General features: G+C 41.5%; 1 protein-coding gene across 4 annotated transcripts in view; it reads left to right on the top strand.

The window, feature by feature from the left end:
- Positions 1-17,413, top strand: part of OPHN1 (oligophrenin 1) — a 389,158-nt gene extending 371,745 nt beyond the window's left edge. The window contains exons 22-25 of one of the 4 annotated variants that reach the window (XM_004064300.5): positions 6,818-6,983; positions 8,036-8,086; positions 12,166-12,207; positions 13,457-13,562. In XM_004064300.5, coding sequence (XP_004064348.3) covers positions 6,818-6,983; positions 8,036-8,086; positions 12,166-12,199 — 251 coding nt within the window. In that variant the 3' untranslated portion in view covers positions 12,200-12,207; positions 13,457-13,562. Of the gene's footprint in view, positions 1-6,817; positions 6,984-8,035; positions 8,087-12,165; positions 12,208-13,456 lie in introns of all 4 variants that reach the window. The other 3 variants (XM_063703079.1, XM_063703078.1, XM_063703080.1) reach the window with 3 other exon arrangements.
- Positions 17,414-18,226: the final 813 nt, after the last annotated feature.

The raw sequence follows: 18,226 nt of genomic DNA, 5'->3' as shown, positions 1-18,226 counted from the left end.
CTCAGCAATTAAAAATAACAAAAGCACGGTGCATGTTAAATTGCTTTTTTCCATGACAGTCAACTTTAAAATAAGAATCAATAGTGTTTGCTGATGGAATTTTATCAAGGATCCTTTTCTGTTCCAGACATGAGCTTGATACTTTCACTCTCCTGTTGCGTCTAATCATTGTGATAGGCCTTGTGAGGTATGATTTACCCTCCCCTTTTTATAGATGGAGAAACAGAGGCTCACAGACACAAAACAACTTGCTCAGAGTTACCTAGGTTGTCAGGTGCAGAGATGGGGCTTGACCTCAGCTTCTTGGGTTCAAGATTGGGACTCTTTTTCTTTATACCATATTTCTTCAGCGGCATTGGCCATCTTCTCCTTTCTGTTTTTCTAAGGACCACTTACTTTTGGGGGGGTACAAAATTATACAAGCCTATTTTTTTCTGCCTTCATTTGAGTTTACTGCCTCTTACGTGTCCTGGCTTTGCAAAGGGCAGGCATGTAGCTACCGCAAAGGGATTTAGGACTTTCCTTTGGGTAATGAAGAGGGAGGAGGGCTATATCCCATCTACTTTACATGTATTTGTTTATTTAATCAGGTATAATCATATGCAAAGGGAGAGACAAAAATGAAAAGCCATTGTCTCTGCCTTCCAAAGGTTCGTGGTGACGCTGGCATGCAAGCAGTCAGTCCCAGCCAATGTGATTAATGTTCTAGTAGGGGTGAGAAGAAATTCTAGTAGGAGCATGGAGCAAGGAGACCTTCATTCTACCTGAGGTATTGAGATGAAAGTGAAGAGCATACCATGGACTGGGACTTTATGACATACGGGTTGAGGGGCCCTTCTTAGCTCCTTTCCTCTGTCTTGGCTGGAAAGGAAAGATTGCATCTGGTGGCATGCTTTTGGGCTTGTAAGGCCTTGCTCAGTCACAGAGCCATTAATTCTCCACTGAGGTGACTAATGCTATGAGTGGTATTTGCATTTACTCTAAAAGTATTAGGAACAGACTTGCTCTTGCAGTAATGGGTGTTGCTGGCCATTATCCACATTTTCTTGTTTGGACTTCTGCTTTAATAATCTACTGTTTGGTTTTTATTCTCTACTTTTCTTGGAGCCTAACGCCAAATTGTTTTATAAGGATAAATACTGGCTAAGGAAGCAGGAAGGCTTTAAGGTGAACATGGAGGAGTGTCATAGAAAAAAAGAGGTAATTCTAGGAGACTGGGGGAATCTACAAGAGGAATCAACCTCCTCCTACTCTGTGCCTTCAGGTTGGGTATAGAGGAACATAAGGAAAGGTGGAAAAAAGTTGCTAAGGTTGAATACTGATGACCATCAGGTCCCAAGAACTCTGCAAATGTTAAGATTCTTTGGTTATGGTCATTTGACAGAGATTAGAGAGAGAGGGAACAGATGGGGCTTGAGAAGGAGATCAAGTTTGTAGTAAAAGCCAGGTTTCGGACCAAGGTTGAAAAGAAATTAAAAAGAAGTACAGCTTGGTGAAAAGACTATAGGCTCAAGTGACTTAGTGGTTAAAAGCTCAGGCTCCTGAATCTTCCAGATGTGAGTTTGAATCCTGGCTCTGCCTCTTCCTAGCTGTGGGACTTTGGGCAGGTTACAACCTCTCTGAACCTTAGTTTTCTCATTTGTATAATGAGGGTAGTATTTGTGCCCATAGGATTGCTATAACAACAAAGTGAGTCCTCTGCATGCCTAGCACATCAAGAGTACTCAATAAATGATAGTAGTTGTTTTGCTTTCATAGGAGACTATTACTAGCTACTTGATCTTAGTTAGGTCAGCTTTACTTCTTTGAGCCAGTTTTCTCAACTGTAAGTGGGGACAATACCACCATTGAAGGCAAGGATTTTGCATGGATTAAATTAGATTAGGTATACAAAGAATCTGGTAAAATAATAGAGGCTTAAGAAGTGGTAGTATTACTAGGTAATAACCTCTTAGGAAATGGCAGACATGGAAGATGGGGTGTCTACTCTTCTGTATTCGAGGCCCTTTGAGAAGCCTCAAGCCTAAAATGTAGAAGGCATAAAAGAGTTCAGAGTTATATTTTCAACCCACAACCTGTCCCTACCATGCCAAACACCTAGGAAGAGGCGAACTAACCTCAAGGTCTAACTCAAGTCTCATTCTGTCCATGAAGCCTTCTGACAATCCTACCCCAGTTAGCTCTCCGTTGATTCACATATTTTGGCACCGAAGATTGACCCTCTAATGTGGATGCTGATTTACAGTATTCACACTTGTTTCCCATGAATATGACTTATATCCCCAACTCAGTTTTGAGCTCCTAGAGGGCAGGGGTCATTTGTGTGTCTTTGTGTGTGTGTGTGTGTGTGTTAGAGTGTAGGGTTGGGCACAAAAGCCCTCACAAAACCCCCATATTGAATACCATTCAATTTAGGTTTCAGAGAGAGAAAAAGAGAGAGACAGAGGGATTAATTATTTTAAAGCAGGTTAAGTACATGTAGAGTACTTCAAAAACAGCCTATAAAAGTCAGCCGGGTCTAACATTTAAGTCAGTCCAGCAGGCCAGCATGGCACATGTAACGAGCCTATGTAACGAGCCTGCGCATTGTGCACACGTACCCTAGAACTTGAAGTATATTTTTAAAAAATAAAAAGTCAGCTGGGAGAGATAGAGGCTTATAGACTTAGATCATTGGCTCATTCATCTGGAAAAACAGTCCAATCCCCATGTTATACTGGTAAGGAAATGATCCGCTGAAGGTCACACAGAAAGTTAGTTTTAGTATTAATCATAGAATCCAGGTTTCTTGACTACCAGTTACATGACTCTCCCCTTTCTGCCTCACCAGTTTGATACTGTGGCTTAACTGTGACTGAGACACATTAGAGGCGAGAGAGAACAACATCGGTGTCTTCAGCCAAGAAAATCCTTTGCTGCTACCTCAAAGCTTGACTTGTAATGAATAATCATTTGGAGGTAGCAATAAAGGGCCCAAGAGGAAATGAGGTTAATGATGTTTGTTTTCCAAGGCCCTAGGTTCATGTTCATTAGGATGTGGCTATAACTTGGGAATGAATAGGGTTCATATTTTAGGGATGTCATCTGGTTCACTCATCAAGGAAATTGATAGCCCTGGAATGGGCATGGTTTCAGGTAGACATGTTTTCCAGCTCTGACAGTCCAGCATATCATTTCTTTACAATTACTGCCTTCCCCCCCACAACTCCACCTCCCAGCAGTAACCAGTGGAAATGGGACAGCACTCTCAGCTCTGCTACTCTGTGGGGTGCAGTGAGGAAGCAACATCATATGGCCTAATGGTCCTCAATCTTGGCTGCACATAGCATCACTTGGGGAGCTTTTAAAAATACCCATGCTCAGGATCCATCCTAATCAATAAAACTAGGACGTATGAGGGTGGGGTCCAGGTACTTTACAATTTTAAAGCTCCTTACATATTTCTAATGTTTCACTAGGGTTGAAGAACAGTGGTAGTTGGGACTACATAGGTTTCAGAAATCAGATGGACTGATCAACTATGAAGTTACTTTTCATCTCTGAGTCTCTGTTTCCTCAGCTGTAGAACGGAGATAATACTTTCTGTCTTGCAAGATTGTGGCCAATGTTGAATGAGAAAATGTGCATAAAGCACTGAGTACAGTATCACAGTACCTGGAACAGAAAAACTGTTCAATAAAGGTTAGCTAAAAAAATTTTGCCAGTACTATTGTATTACCATTACTATTATTATAATTTTTATATTATATTATATAATTTTTATATTACCAATGATAACAAAACAGCAGACAACTGGAAAGGCAGTAGGTGTGGAAACAGGAGGTATGGGTTTCAGTCCTCACTCTACCATTTAACCTATGGTTGTGGATGAATCAGTTTACTTTTCCGAACCTCAGTTTCCTTCTCTGTAAAATGGGGATAATAAGACCTATTTATTCATCTCTCTCAAGCTTATTGTAAACATTAAGCAGTTATCGTCTGGGAGAGTGCTTTGAATAGTATAAAGTATATTACAAAAATTGGATTATTATTATCATTTTGGTTAATTTTTTCTGCTGCAATTCTGTATACCCAGTCTGGTGTTAAGGGGAATGACATGTCCAGAATGTAAGATGCAGACTAAATGGAGAGACAATTCATATGTGTGCACATGAATAGTGTTTTGTTTCTTCCTTAATTAGAACACCAATCACACTGTATTATCATTATTTCTTTACATATATATCTTGCTCACCAGAATGGCTAGATGGATGAATTTTTTAAAAAACATACATATTAATATATAAGAATTTCACGAACATTTACATGGATGTGAATTACATATACCTACTAGGGTGTTCAGAGGGTTGAGATTTTAGCTGGGTCTTGAGGAATGATTATAATACACAGGAGACATAAGAATAGGGACACATATAGGGCAAGAAGCAGGACAGAGTCTGACACTTACTTACCTCTGCTGTATACTGGGCATTGTCTATAGGTCATCTAATTGAGTCCTTAAAATCACCTTGTGAGGAGGGTTTTTCTTTCTTTCTTTTTTTTTTAAATTATACTTTAAGTTCTGAAGTACGTGTGTACAACGTGCAGGTTTGTTACATATGTATACATGTGCCATATTGGTGTGCTGCACCCGTTAACTCATCATTTACATTAGGTATGTCTCCTAATGCTATCCCTCCCCCCTCCTCCCACCCCATGACAAGTCCTGGTGTGTGATGTTCCCCTTCCTGTGTCCAAGTGTTCTCATTGTACAATTCCCACCTATCAGTGAGAACATGTGGTGTTTGGTTTTCTGTCCTTGCGATAGTTTGCTGAGAATGATGGTTTCCAGCTTCATCCATGTCCCTACAGAGGACAAGAACTCATCCTTTTTTATAGCTGCATAGTATTCCATGGTGCATATGTGCCACATTTTCTTAATCCAGTCTATCATTGATGGACATTTGGGTTGGTTCCAAGTCTTTGCTGTTGTGAATAGTGCCACAGTAAACATATGTGTGCATGTATCTTTATAGTAGCATGATTTATAATCCTTTGGGTATATACCCAGTAATGGGATGGCTGGGTCAAATAGTATTTCTAGTTCTAGATCCTTGAGGAATCGCCACACTGTCTTCCACAATGGTTGAACTAGTTTACACTCCCACCAACGGTGTAAAAGTGTTCCTATTTCTCCACATCCTCTCCAGCACCTGTTGTTTCCTGACTTTTTAATGATCACCATTCTAACTGGTGTGAGATGATATTTCATTGTGGTTTTGATTTGCATTTCTCTGATGACCAGTGATGATGAACATTTTTTAATGTGTCTGTTGGCTGCATGAAGAGGAGGGGTTTTTATACTCATTTCGCAGATGAGGAAATTTACAGTCGTAGAGGTGAAGTACCTGTCTAGGGTCCTACAACTTGGAAGCAGCAGAACAAGATCTGAAAGCCAGGTCTACAAAACTCCAGACTGTCTCACTTAGAAGTAAGGTCAAGGGTTTGCCTTAATGGGGCAGTAGGCAGACCAATTTGATTAGAGTAGAACTGATAGTTAAAATCCAGGGTTACTGCTTGGGACAATAATATGGGACCAGCTCAAGGAGGGCCTTGATTTTCTGTGAAGGAGTTTAAACTTTTATCTTCTACATTTTAGAGCTGTTGGGAAAGTCTTTAAAGAGCAGAAAAACAGTGTAAAAATACTTAAATTAAATTTTATAGTTGTATATGTAGATTCAATTTAGTATGTTTTTACATTTACTATAAATATTTTTGTAGAAAAAAATGGATGAATATAAAGATCCACTGACACCCTTGCATAGTTATGTACATGTCTATTTCAGTGTGGTCTTCATCAGGCCATGAGCACTTTCTGTGGACTTTTTTTTCACTTGATATTATTTTGTATGCCTGTTTTTGTTTTGACCTGGTCTAAATTTTTGGCAGTTCACACGTAATATGTATTGGTTAAATGCTTGTTTGAATTGAATTGTTTGTTTAGCCTTTATGGTTAAGTCTGATTTTTTTTCTGATAAGATGCATGTTTTTGTGCCAATTGCTTTTTCTTAAGTGTTTTTTTTTTTTTTTTGCCTCTTGGATTAGTCCATTTGGGCCTGTTCCCAAAAGCAGAATTACTGGATCAACGAGTATGAACCGTCTCATATGTATGATTTTGTATTTCATCCACATTGTTCCAGAATCCTTGATGCCCTCTAGATAAAATAAGCCCAGTTCACATTGCCACCAGCAATGTGTGAGTTTACCTGTTTCACTATAGTCCTACTGGAACCATCTTATTTAAAAAGTGTTTATATTTATTTTGTACTAACTGACAAGGAAACTAAAGACACAGAGGCAGGAAAGTGAGTTAGAAGACAACTATAATAGTCAAGGCCTAAGTGAAAAGGACCTGGATTTCAGTGATGATGAATTTAAGCAATTCAAATTCATCATCATCAGACATTTAGTAAGCACCTACTATGTACCTGGCCCTGCACTAAACATATTAGTACCTGATTTAATCCTCCCACTATCTCTGTAAGATAATATATTGTGGATCTTTATTATATAGCTGGGGAAACTGAGACTTAGGGAATGGATATGACACACCCAAGATATCTGAAACTCCAGAGCCGGGGTTCAAATATAGACTTTCTGAAGGGACAGTTGCCAGAAAAATTACAAAAAAAAAAAAAAATAGCCAGAGTTGTTAGTCACCAAGAAGAAATGGAGGCCAAGGAAGTTGGCCCAGTTAACTCTCATGTTGGGTGCCTGCTCATGAGTAGTGTTCTGTTTGGCTAACCATCCAAGTTCCTGGTATCATTTTCTCTTCCAGGGGATGCTGACAGTTTCAGCAAAGTGCGGCCTCCAGGAGAAAAGCCAACCATCATCCGCCCCCCAGTGAGGCCCCCAGATCCTCCCTGCCGGGCAGCTACTCCCCAAAAGCCAGAACCAAAGCCAGATATTGTGGCTGGCAATGCGGGGGAAATCACATCATCTGTGTAAGTAGGGTTGTACCTCAAAGTTGACTGAAGGCCTGTACTAGGCCACTAGGAATGCTTTCAGGATCACCATATTAAGGGTATACAGTGCACAACCCTGGGGCATCCTTCACTTTATAGTCTAGGGAAATATCATAGGCCAGCCCTGTTGGGAGTATTCCACTCAATGCTCAAAGCTGAGGGATTTCTCTAAAGCTGAAACCTTTGATTCTTAGTACCTGCTAGGAGACCCATTTTTCTTAGCTTCCTTTATCTCTGTATGGTGATATTATTACCTTCTGATTTTAGCTTCCTTGGCTCAGGACATTTTTTAAAAAAATTTCTTGTTATTTCTACTGGTTTTAAAAGTAATTTAATGAACAGATTCATTCATTATACTTATGCTTGAGGCTTTTATTTTAAGCAAAGGGTATGATTTAAAATTTTTTTCAAAATGACTTTGGTTCTCCAGAGAGTCTCTTACAGGGTGGGAGCTGAGCTGATGTGCAACAGACCTTCCTGAGGCTGGGCCGCAAGCCAAGGAACCAAGGAAGGAGCAGCTAGGGTGGGACCACAGCAGTGCTCAGGGACCAGCTTTGCTTGGCCACAACGCGCTTGCCTGTCCTCTCTTTATCGACTGGGACCATTCTCAGTATACTGCCTCCTGGTCTTCCTTTTTCTTGTGTTTCTTGTTTTCCATAATTGTAAAATTGGAGAAAAAGAAGAACAAAGCCTCCACAGCTTTGACTAATTAGCTCAGTATATTTACAAAAAGCCAACAATTATACTTTGAAATCAAGACTGGTTTCATTTATTTCCCCCAAGAAGAGCCTGACTCAGCAACATACTCAGACCATTCTGAAGCAATGGGGATAAAGTGTCAGCTATGGCCTTAGGGGTGCCTATGGGCTCTGGGCCATTTCACATTTGGATGTGTAGGGCCTTTGCCAGCAAAGGCAGGGGCTGGCATTGGTGTCCCATCTGGTTCAGAGTCTCCTGTCCTTTCTGTTGGCCATTGGTTCTCACGTGTATACCAAAGCAACTTATGGGACTTGGTTGGCTTCTGTTTGCAGGGTGGCTTCCAGGACCAGGTTTTTTGAAACAGCTTCCCGGAAAACAGGAAGGTAAGATATGGAGGTGACAAAAGAAAAACCAAATCGCCTTTTAATAACTGCATCCTTAGCATACAATTGTGCTCACTCTAACATTCTCTCTCTTTTTGTTTCTCTACAGCTCTGTCTCTGTCTGTCACTTTCTGTTCCCCAATTCTGTCTCTCCATCCCTATCTGTCTGTCACCTGTTCACCTGTGTGTCTATTTGTTTCTCTCGTATTCTTTTTCTCACTTGGTGTCTCTGTCCTTTTTTTTTTTTGAGATGGTGTCTCACTCTGTTGCCCAGGCTGGAGTGCAGTGGCACGATCTTGGCTCACTGCAACCTCCAACTCCCAGGTTCAAGTGATCCTCCCACCTCAGCCTCCCTAGTAGCTGGGACTACAGGTGCATGCCATCATGCCCAGCTAATTTTTGTATTTTCAGTAGAGACAGGGTTTTGCCATGTTGGCCAGGCTGGTCTCGAACTCCTGACCTCAGGTGATCCATCCACCTCAGCCTCCCAAAGTGCTGGGATTACAGGCGTGAGCCACTGCACCCAGCCAGTGTCTCTGTCATTCTCAATCTCTTTCTGTCTGTCTGTCTGTGTTTCTTTGCCTGTGTCCCCATAGTTGTCTTTATCTGTCTTTTTCTCTGTTCATGTCACTCTATATGTCTCTGTTTTTCTCTTCCTGTGTCTCTTTGTATCTGTTGTCTCTTTGCCTCTTCATTTCTTCATCTCTCTCTCTGCTCATCTTTCCCTTTTCTCTCTCACAAGCACATATGTATGTGCACACTTGTGTGTGCATGTGCATGTGAACACACACCAAGCAGTATCTCAAAGACTTTACACCCAATATTTTTTGTTAGCTTTTTTTTTTTTTAGTTTACTTTTTTGTTATTTTACTTATTTAGATTCCATTATATACTCAAAGGGCAGCTGACAGGGCTATGTAGAATATTACACTCTAAGATAAACAGCCTTAGGGCCCCCATTTCAAAGGTAAACATTGGACTTAGGCAATGGTTCTCAAACTGGCTGCACATCTAAGTCACCTGGAAACATGGAGAAAAAAGTCACATACTCCTGGATTTCATTCTAGGCCCACTAAAACAGAATCTCTAGTAGTGGGGCCTGGGAATATGATTTTTTGTTTTATTTTGTTTTTTCCTTCCCTCCCTTTCTTCTTTTCCGTTAGTTTGTTATTAAAACTTCTCAAGTGCTGGTACAGACTGTCCAAGGCCTGGAATTTAGGACCCTTTGGACTAGAACATCTGGAGAGATATTTGGTTAGCCTTCAGGGACTCTTGTGAGTTTGTTCCTTCTTGGTTATCAGAGAGTTTGAAATTGTTCCTCCTAACAGGTGACCGGAGCAGAACTCTTCTAGGTGGTCAGTTAAAAGCAGAACAATATACCTTTCCCAGCAGTGGAGTTGGGGTAGATTTTCCATCCTCTAGTCAAAACTATGGGAACTGACACACTAGGACATGATTCTGCACAGCAGTTCATTCTAGCTCTGCTTGTCAGTGAGCCACCTGGAACCTCAGGCTGGGCCAAATTATCCTTAGACAATAATTTACCATTCATTCTACCATAGCAGATGAAAGTCAGATCAAGGCCCCAGATTTCTCTTACTGATAGCATGAAGATAAAAGTTTTCACCTCAGAAGTTTTTTAAGTAAGCTTAATCAAATATCTCTCTTGAGAAAAGAAAAAGAAAAGAAGAAAGGAGACGAAGAGAGTCTCAAATATTCTTAATAAGGTGGCCTATGCCTCCCTAGAATAAGGCACTTGAGAAATAAATAACAAGGAAATAGAACGATGTAAACTGGAATGAACTGGATATGTCTACAGGAAAGCTTTTTAGAGGAGGTGATATGTGAGTTGGGGCTCAAAAAAGAATAGAACTAGACAGAAAAAATGCTGTGGGGGCAGTTATTGATCTGCAAGCTTGGACAGGAAACCGAGGCATTGAGAAGGAAATATGTAAGAAGCATGAAGAAAGTCCAATAGAACTTTTAAGGCAGGTAGACTTACAAGAGGGAAGCTATAGCCAAACTGGTATTGAGAGTGTGAAAAGATTGGTAGCCACTACCAATGGGCTGGGCTTTGTCAGCCAGTGCTCGAGGAAGCCTTAGATCAAGCACAACCTACAAGGGCTATGGCCAAAGCAGGCACTTCAGGCTAGAATATCACTCTACCCACCCTATGTCTGGGCTTCTAGAACCTAGATTTAATCCTGTTCTTTATTCCTAGATTCCATTTTGGCAGGAATGTAGGTAAGACCAAAGTAGGTACACTTGCTCTCCAGTATGTCATGAACTACCATCCTGAGTACCCACAGGCTCCTCCCACTCAGCATCCACATAGGGAAAGCATCCCTTCCATCTAGGCCTCCACCTTGTAACCACCACTTGCATCAGTGCTTCCACAGGTTGGCCTCTGATCAAGATCCTCAGACCAGTCACATAGTCAGTCCCGTCTATGGTCATTGTTGCTAAGTTCTTCTCTCATCTCTAATGAAAATGATGATCTTTTTAAACTTTGTCTTGCCCCTTTTTGGTCCCCATTTGTATACCTGACTACGGCCTAGCGTTTGAATGACATCACCCCCTTATTCATTTCCCTTACACAATTTAAACATAAATAACTAAGAAGAAAATGAATAGTGGCTCATCAAGAACATAAAGGAGGTGAGGACATTTCAAAGAGGCCCGACAGCTTATGGTTTCAGAAGTTATTAGTGTTCCACTTTGGCTAGAATGTGGGAGTGAAAAGAGGGAAGCTTAGCTGGGGGTGAGACCAGAAAGATGGATTGGAGCCAGATCGTGAAGGCATTGTATAACATACTAAGGTGCTTGGTCTTTATACTGCAGTCCATATGCGGATGAGTCATAGAAAGGGGGGAAGAATTTCAAGAATGACAGTCACATTCTGAGCTGACCAAGTTGTAAAAAGATCACTTTGGTAGTGGGAAAGATAGATGGGAGAGTAAAGACTGGAGACCAGTTAAGGAGACTAATTGTCCTGGCAAGAGTTGGGGAAGCCCTGGCCTATGGCATTCCCAGTGGGAATGGAACAGAAGGGACAGATTTGAGAAAGACTCAATAAGACCTTGCTACATTTTCAAACATGGAACATTGATGAACCGAGAAAGAGAAAAGTCTAACTTGGTCACTTAAGTAGATGGTACAATAATTAATCATGGAGAAGCAGGTTTTATGGGAAAGATGCTGAGCTCAATTTTGGACACAGTGATTTTGAAGACACAGTTGTTAAATTTATACAAATTTTTTAAAGACACTTTGAGACTTAGGTAGAGATAGATGTTCAGTGGGTAACTGCAACTTAGGCTAGCAGTTGGAGCTGGATGTATGTATACATAGATTTGGGGGTAGAAATATGAGTATAGCCACTATAAGTCTGGGGAGTGGGGCTAGTCACATATGCTACAATGTGAATAGTAGCCTGTTGTGGGGAGGTCCCTAGTATTTGGTGGCAATTGAAGCCATGGATGGGAATAAGATCCTCCAGGGAGTAAGTGTAAACAGACTGGAGAGAAGAGAAAGACAGAAGGTTGAGGACATAGCCCTGGGGACCAGCTGTTGTATGTAATGCTCCGGCCACACTAGAGTGGGTTTCATTTGCCAAGATTTTCTCGTCCCCCAGCTGTCCCCAGACATGGGTAATTTAGAACTAATCCAAGCACATCAAGAGGCTGGACAAGGTTGGTTTGGTCTTCTAGGCAAAGGAGGATTCATCTTTCACATGGTACTTGTCTGTGTCCTCACCCTTATCCCTGTTAGAGATCATCACAGAATGTAGTTCGTGGTCTGCAGCCAGCTTCCCTGGGTTCTCCAAGCTTCACATAGTCTGGTACTCAGAGAATTGTTCTGGCGCCTGAAAGATGTCTTCACATCTCTTTAAGCCTGCCAGAGAAGGAGCCCCAACTATAAGCATGGAGCTAAATGTTTTGAAACATCTGGGCTGAATCACTTCTCCATTTTTCAAATGGCCTCTTTAGCACTGGCCTAGAAGTGTCCCCCATTCCCCCAATTTACCTTTCCAGTCCTGATTTCTAGAATCTTAGTGAAACGTCTTTCTTTATCCACAGTTCTCAAGGCAGACTTCCTGGAGATGAAAGTTGAGGCTACAGGTATGCAGTCCCCATCCCTGATTACAAAATCTTGTTCCACATAAGCCTTCATTACGGGATCTGATATTTTGAGGACTGGAATAACATGTAGATCAGAAGGGTGGGAACTCACTTCTATGCCTCGGTTCATTACCCTATCACTGCATGACCCTTAAATTTGGTGACTTTCAATTCCAAGGTTTTGTGTGATTTTAAGTAACCTTCCTCTTTCATTTCTTTTTCTCCTAGCCAAACTATGGCACGCTTTTACAGATTGCCTTTGAATCAAATTTATTAAGAATCCTAGGCTGTGACATTTTGGGAAAGTACATTTACTTCTCTGAGCCTCAGTTTCCCAGTTTCTAAAATGAGAAGGTTGGAACCTTCTAACTCTGACACCTCTCGGGCCTTTAAGGAAACCAGGAACATGCTTTTTGATATTATAACAGATGCCAAGAGGCTACCTTAGTGTCTGTAGATGGATTCATTCCTGCAGACCAAATCATTATTTCAGTCTTACCCACCTGAACCTTCATTCTTAGTCCTTTATGTTTGTCCAATGCAAAGCACTTTCACATTCATTATTTCATTTGATGCATATCACATGCCAGGAGAAGGGAGGATAATATGTGTTCTAACTCAACAAATAAAGGAACTGAAGTTCAGAGGGGATAAGTGACTTGCAAAGGTCACAGGAGACTCAGAGGTCAGGGAAATTCCTTTCTCTATCGTAGGAGTTCTTATTGTTTGACTATCAGATTGCTGGCATGATGTGACCTGATAACACACATAAATGAGATCCAAGTATCTGGAGCTTGGCTTTTCATGTGCTCCCTAACCTTCTTTTTTTCCCTGTCACTGCCAGTCCTCCGAGGTCCGTGGGTAGATAAGCTTCTTATCAGCCCCTACGGAGGTGAAGTCCCTGTTAAAAGGAAGTTTATAGTTATTGTATGACCATAAAGGCAGTGGGCATGATGTGGGAAGAAATCTCAGAGGTTCTAGTATCAGGCTTCTATTTCTCCATGTAGATTTTGGGGAGTTTGAGTTGAGGTCAAAGGCACAAAGTGTCCAGCCCTGGTCATAGCACCATCTTAGGCCTGTTTCATGAGATCTGACTTGTAAGAGCCTTTGCCCAGCAATCCGCTGTTGCTCAGAAGATGAGCTACCAATTATAGACTTAGCTACCTACCAAGAGAAGCCCCATTGATCAGTGGCTGTTAAGTACTTGACCAGTCCTCGCTAATACCCTACTCTCTTCTTTCTCTTTCAGGTTTTAAAAGCCTTGGCCTCAGAGGACCCTTTCCAGGTTCTGAAAGAGTCTTTCTTCTTCAAACCTTTGTGTGTGGAGTCATTTTGTGTTGAAGAGCAGCTCCTTCCTAGCCTTGCACTTTCAGACTCTCTCTGGGAGGCCATAAAATAAGGAGCATATGTCCTAGACAGGTGTTTATATCTCCTTTGTATTCCGTCTTCATCCCCTCAGAAGGTCTGTTTTGAGTTCCTATAACACTGTGAAGAGCTGGACTCCCTCAAGCCAGACTCTGCCAAAACCAGGATATCCACTTACCTGAGTCAAAGAGGGGAGCTCAGTTTTCAACTCTTCCCTGAACTTCCTGCTTCCTCAGAGGGCCATTGAACTCTGAGAGATTTGGGGCTAAAGACTGATCTCAGGGGTCTTACCTTGAACTGAAGGCCACTTGAGTTGGGGCCATTGCTTACCTTGGTTGGAAGGGAATAGAAATGTTTGCTGAACGTTGGAGAATCTCAACATGTCTCCTACTGAGGATATGGACACTGGTGCCATGTCAGCGCTCTGGTGCTGCAGTATGTTGCCAAGAGCCCGTCTGCTCCTGCGAGGCTATGAGTGGGATGAGTGATGCCCCCACAGCACCTCCATGTGGACTTAGGAAGGTGGCCTTCCTGCTGTTACGTGCAGCCACTTAGGACAAATCTGCAAAGCATGTTTTGCATGTAAAAGCCTAGGTCTATTTGGATTATTCTTTCTCCTTTTTTTTGACAGCTTCCTGTCAAGCAATCAAGAAACAAACAAAAGCTGAACACATTTCTTTTTAAAAAAAGGAGACTGTTTGGTCCTGTAGGAGTTCTATTTTGGGGTCAAATGCTAGAAAAATTGTTAAGGTGGATTGAGGCCGGGCAGCTGTCACTGCTGCTTCATGTTTGCCTTCTGCATGTAAACTCTTTTATCTCCTGAAAAAAGCAGTTCTTAACCCAGTGTCCATGGACTCAGAAACTCCATGATGCCCCTGAGATGGTATGCACAATTCCATGACAATATGCCCTTTCTGGGGAGATAGTCCATAATGTTCTGCTAAATTTCAAATGGGCTCATGACCCAAAAAAGTTAAGAACCACAGCACTTGAGTAAAATACTCTTTTTACAATCCATATAAGCCCTTGATTGGAAGGGCTTTTCAAAATCATTCAGTCTAACAACTGCCCAGTTTCCAGTCGGGGGAACTGAGGCAGAGCAAGGTAGTGATCACACCAGGACAAGATCTCAGGTCCCAGGCTCCTATGCAAGTTTTTTTTCCCCATTATGTCACACTTATCTAGCAAGGGACCTTGTGGTTTGTGGCTTTAGTGGCCATCATTTCTGGGGGTTGGCTTTTACCCTTTTTCTTGAATATTTGCCACCAAGTGAAAAATGTTAGGACATAAACCCTTGCCAGGTCCCTTTCATTTGCTATCTCTATTATTGGAAAGGACCTAAAAATTGGTGTAATGGGGCAGAAATCTGAGGAATGGACATTTCTAATTCCTGTTTGTTGGAGGGAAGTTGCTGGAAAGAGCATCAGTACTTGTTTCTATGCAGATGCCTGGGCCGTAGCTTGTCTGTACAGTCTGTATAATTATAATGTTGCCCAGTGTGAGGGAAAGAGCTTTCCTACTTGCACTCTTCTACCAAGGCCCTGTTAGTACACTGATTATAGTACTGACAGATAAACCTAGATAAAGAGATAGAGAGTGAGTACATGCACACTCATGTGCAAACCCACTCAGAGATGCATTTGGAACAGTGCTACTGAAAGGCAGTAGTCATTTTCAAGACTGAATTCCAAACATGGTTTATTGGTGAATTAGGAACATGTAAGGCCAAGTACACTGAGAGCCTTTTTGAAAGTAATTGAGTGGAAACTTGATGCCATTCTAAATCAAGGCATATCCAGGTGGCCCCATTGAACTCACTCCACTGTACCCAGTCTCAAAGGCCAGGTTGCTAAGAAACCAGGAGTAAAAGAGTCAAGTGACCATCATTTCACCTGCTGCTTGCCCCCAACAGTAGTCTCTGTGAGGCCTTACTGACCTCACCTAGGAAGTGATTTTTGAGCCCTTGTTTCAGGGCTGTGGCCTCCCTGCTCTATCCTGAATAAAGCAGACAGGTGTGCAGATTTTGGCCACGAAAGCATGGCTGATAGGGCCACAGTCCCTTTAAAGAGACATGGTTTGACTCTGGTTTTCTTGGGGGAAAGTACCACAATCACCGATGCAAACATTGGAAGATTATTGAGAGCCCTAGAAAGCTGCTGTGATCCCAGTAGAAAATATGTCCCAGAAATGTCATGAGATTGCTGTGTGTTGCCTGGGACACAGATCAAGGGCCTATCTTGGAGAGCTGGGGACCAGAAGTCTGCCTGGAGGCCAGGGAGCAGTGGCTGAGTAGCTCTGCCTTTGCTCTGGTCTATACCTTAAGAATGCCAAAGAATGAATCTCAACGCCTGCCTTTGGCACTCTGACTTAAAGTGCAAAAAGCTTCTGTGGCGAGGCATGCTATCATGGAATGAGACTGGCTTGCCCTAGGCTTAATGGATGGGCAGTCATTTTGCAGAGGCTATGGGAAGAGGGTGATAATAGAAGAGTGGCAGCTATAGGAAATTATCAACATACCTTGGCCAGCAAGTTAGAGAATCTGGCAATGGATGAACTGAAAGTGATGAACTGGCAGGGATAACAAAGAACCTAACATTTATTAAGCACGTATTTATTAACTGCTCAGTGTTTCATATACATGCAAGTATTCTCATTTTACAGAGAAAGAAATTATGGCCCAGGGGGCTAAAGTAACCAACTCAAGGGCACATAGAAAGTAAATAAAAGGACTGTGATTTGAATCCAGGCCACTCTTAGCCCATGCTGTTTTCCCTTTGCCACACTGTGGTAGGTGTTTGAACAGAGGCCACATTACTAGAGTTGGCATGACTCTTGACTCTTGCCTGCCTAACAAAATATTGAAAGGCAAACATTTGAAGGAGGGAGGGGGTGCAGGTTCAGTTTATATGGAAATGCAAACTGGGCTGGAAGATATTCCTGAGTTAGGCTTTCTCTTCATATTCAGCTTACACATTTGGTAATGTTTTTAAGATGATCATCTAATTTTATTTTGTGAAGTGAAGGATTTGTGTTTTAGTTGGTAATTGTTAAGTCCTTGGCTTGCCATTTTTCAAAAAGTAAAAAGGTCCTCACAGGTGTCTCCATACTTCGCCAAGGTTGTAGCATGGGCAGTTTCAGTTTCAGCCTAAGAGACTGGTGACATCCACAAACGCAGTTTTAGAAGCAGAAAAGGTCTTGGTGCCTCTGCAGTACTTGATGTATTGGGGTCAAATCTCTACAAATTTTTCTGTGGTGATAGCAGAATCAAGAGATGGCTTACAAAAAGAAATATTGAATTTTTATTTTTGAAGTTTTTGTTTTTTAAAAGGTTGGGGGTGTTCAGCCACTGAGGGACAAAACTTAGCATCTAATTTCAATTATAGTGTCATGCAGAGTATTTCTAAAGTAATTGGTTATCATGGGAAAGTATTCTCTTTTCAAGAAGTTCTTCGATTCTGTAATAACTAGAACAAATAAAGTAGTAAAAGAAGAAATAGTTCTGTGACTAGGAAAAAATTGCTTTTGAGAGAACGTAGATCAATTATACTACTTCTAAGGTAGCTGCAGATAAGTGGCCTTGACACATTAGAAGCCCAGAAAAAAACATCAGAAATAATAAACAATTTCAGAGAGAATCAAGATACCTTAAAGATAAGTTTTCGATAAAGAAAAGCCTTCATTTTCCTGGGGGAAATGAAGCACTTGATGCCAAGGACATTAGTAGAGGGCTAGAAAGATTGCCTGTGTGAAAGACATATGCTATATCAAAATAATAAAACAAACGAGATCCTGGGGCTCATTCATGTGACTTTCAATAAAGTATGTAGACTGTCTAATATAAGTGGCCTCCATCTGCAGTTTTGTCATGGAAACAATCTTTGAGCATATCATTGAGGCATAGATGGTACATGGAACCATTCACTACTTACTGCTTGTGTTGACTTCTACAAATCTAAGGAAACCTAAGTAAAGAGTTCTTTTGCACCTAGGAGTCTCCATTTACAGTCTACTTTGAACAATGGCCTCGCAGTTCCCTCAGGCTTCACAACATCATTTTGTGACAGGTGACAGGCCCATTTTACAGATAAGGAAACTTGAGGCTTAGGGAGCTGAGAAATAATTTGTCCAAGATTACACAGCTGGGTTAACTGGAAACTACAGAGGCCTTCCCATTTCCATTTCTAATACAATTCACAGCCCCCAGTAGTAAAGAAAAGAAATCCCTAGGGTAAATGGAGAAGATTCTTAGAAATAGGAATGATAAACATCTTTAAGTCTTGCTACTCAAAATGTGGCTTGTCATCAGCCTTGGCGTAAGCATTAGCTGGGAGCCTACTGGAAATGCAGATTCTCGGAACCCACTCCAGCATCTGGAATCAGAATCTGTACTTTCACAAGATCCCCAAGAGACTCCTATGCACATTAAAGTATGAGAAGCACTGATATGAGGTATTTGAGACAGCAAAGCAGCTTGAGGAAGGAGTCCTTTTGGTGAGACAAAGACCAAAAGTGGTGGATAAGGATGATCTGGTATGTTGGGAGTGGGTACAAAGATTAAGTCATAGTTGCCTGCTTTTTTGCATTCCTTTATACTTGTGCTTTGATGACAAAGTTTCTCCACCTCAAAGAATAGTGAAACCAGCCTGGGGAATAA

This window comes from Gorilla gorilla, chromosome X (genome assembly GCF_029281585.2).
Source record: "Gorilla gorilla gorilla isolate KB3781 chromosome X, NHGRI_mGorGor1-v2.1_pri, whole genome shotgun sequence".
In the NCBI taxonomy this organism is placed as follows: Eukaryota; Metazoa; Chordata; class Mammalia; order Primates; family Hominidae; genus Gorilla; species Gorilla gorilla.
Note: the sequence above shows the minus strand (reverse complement) of the source record. Positions and strands in the feature narration are given on the sequence as shown.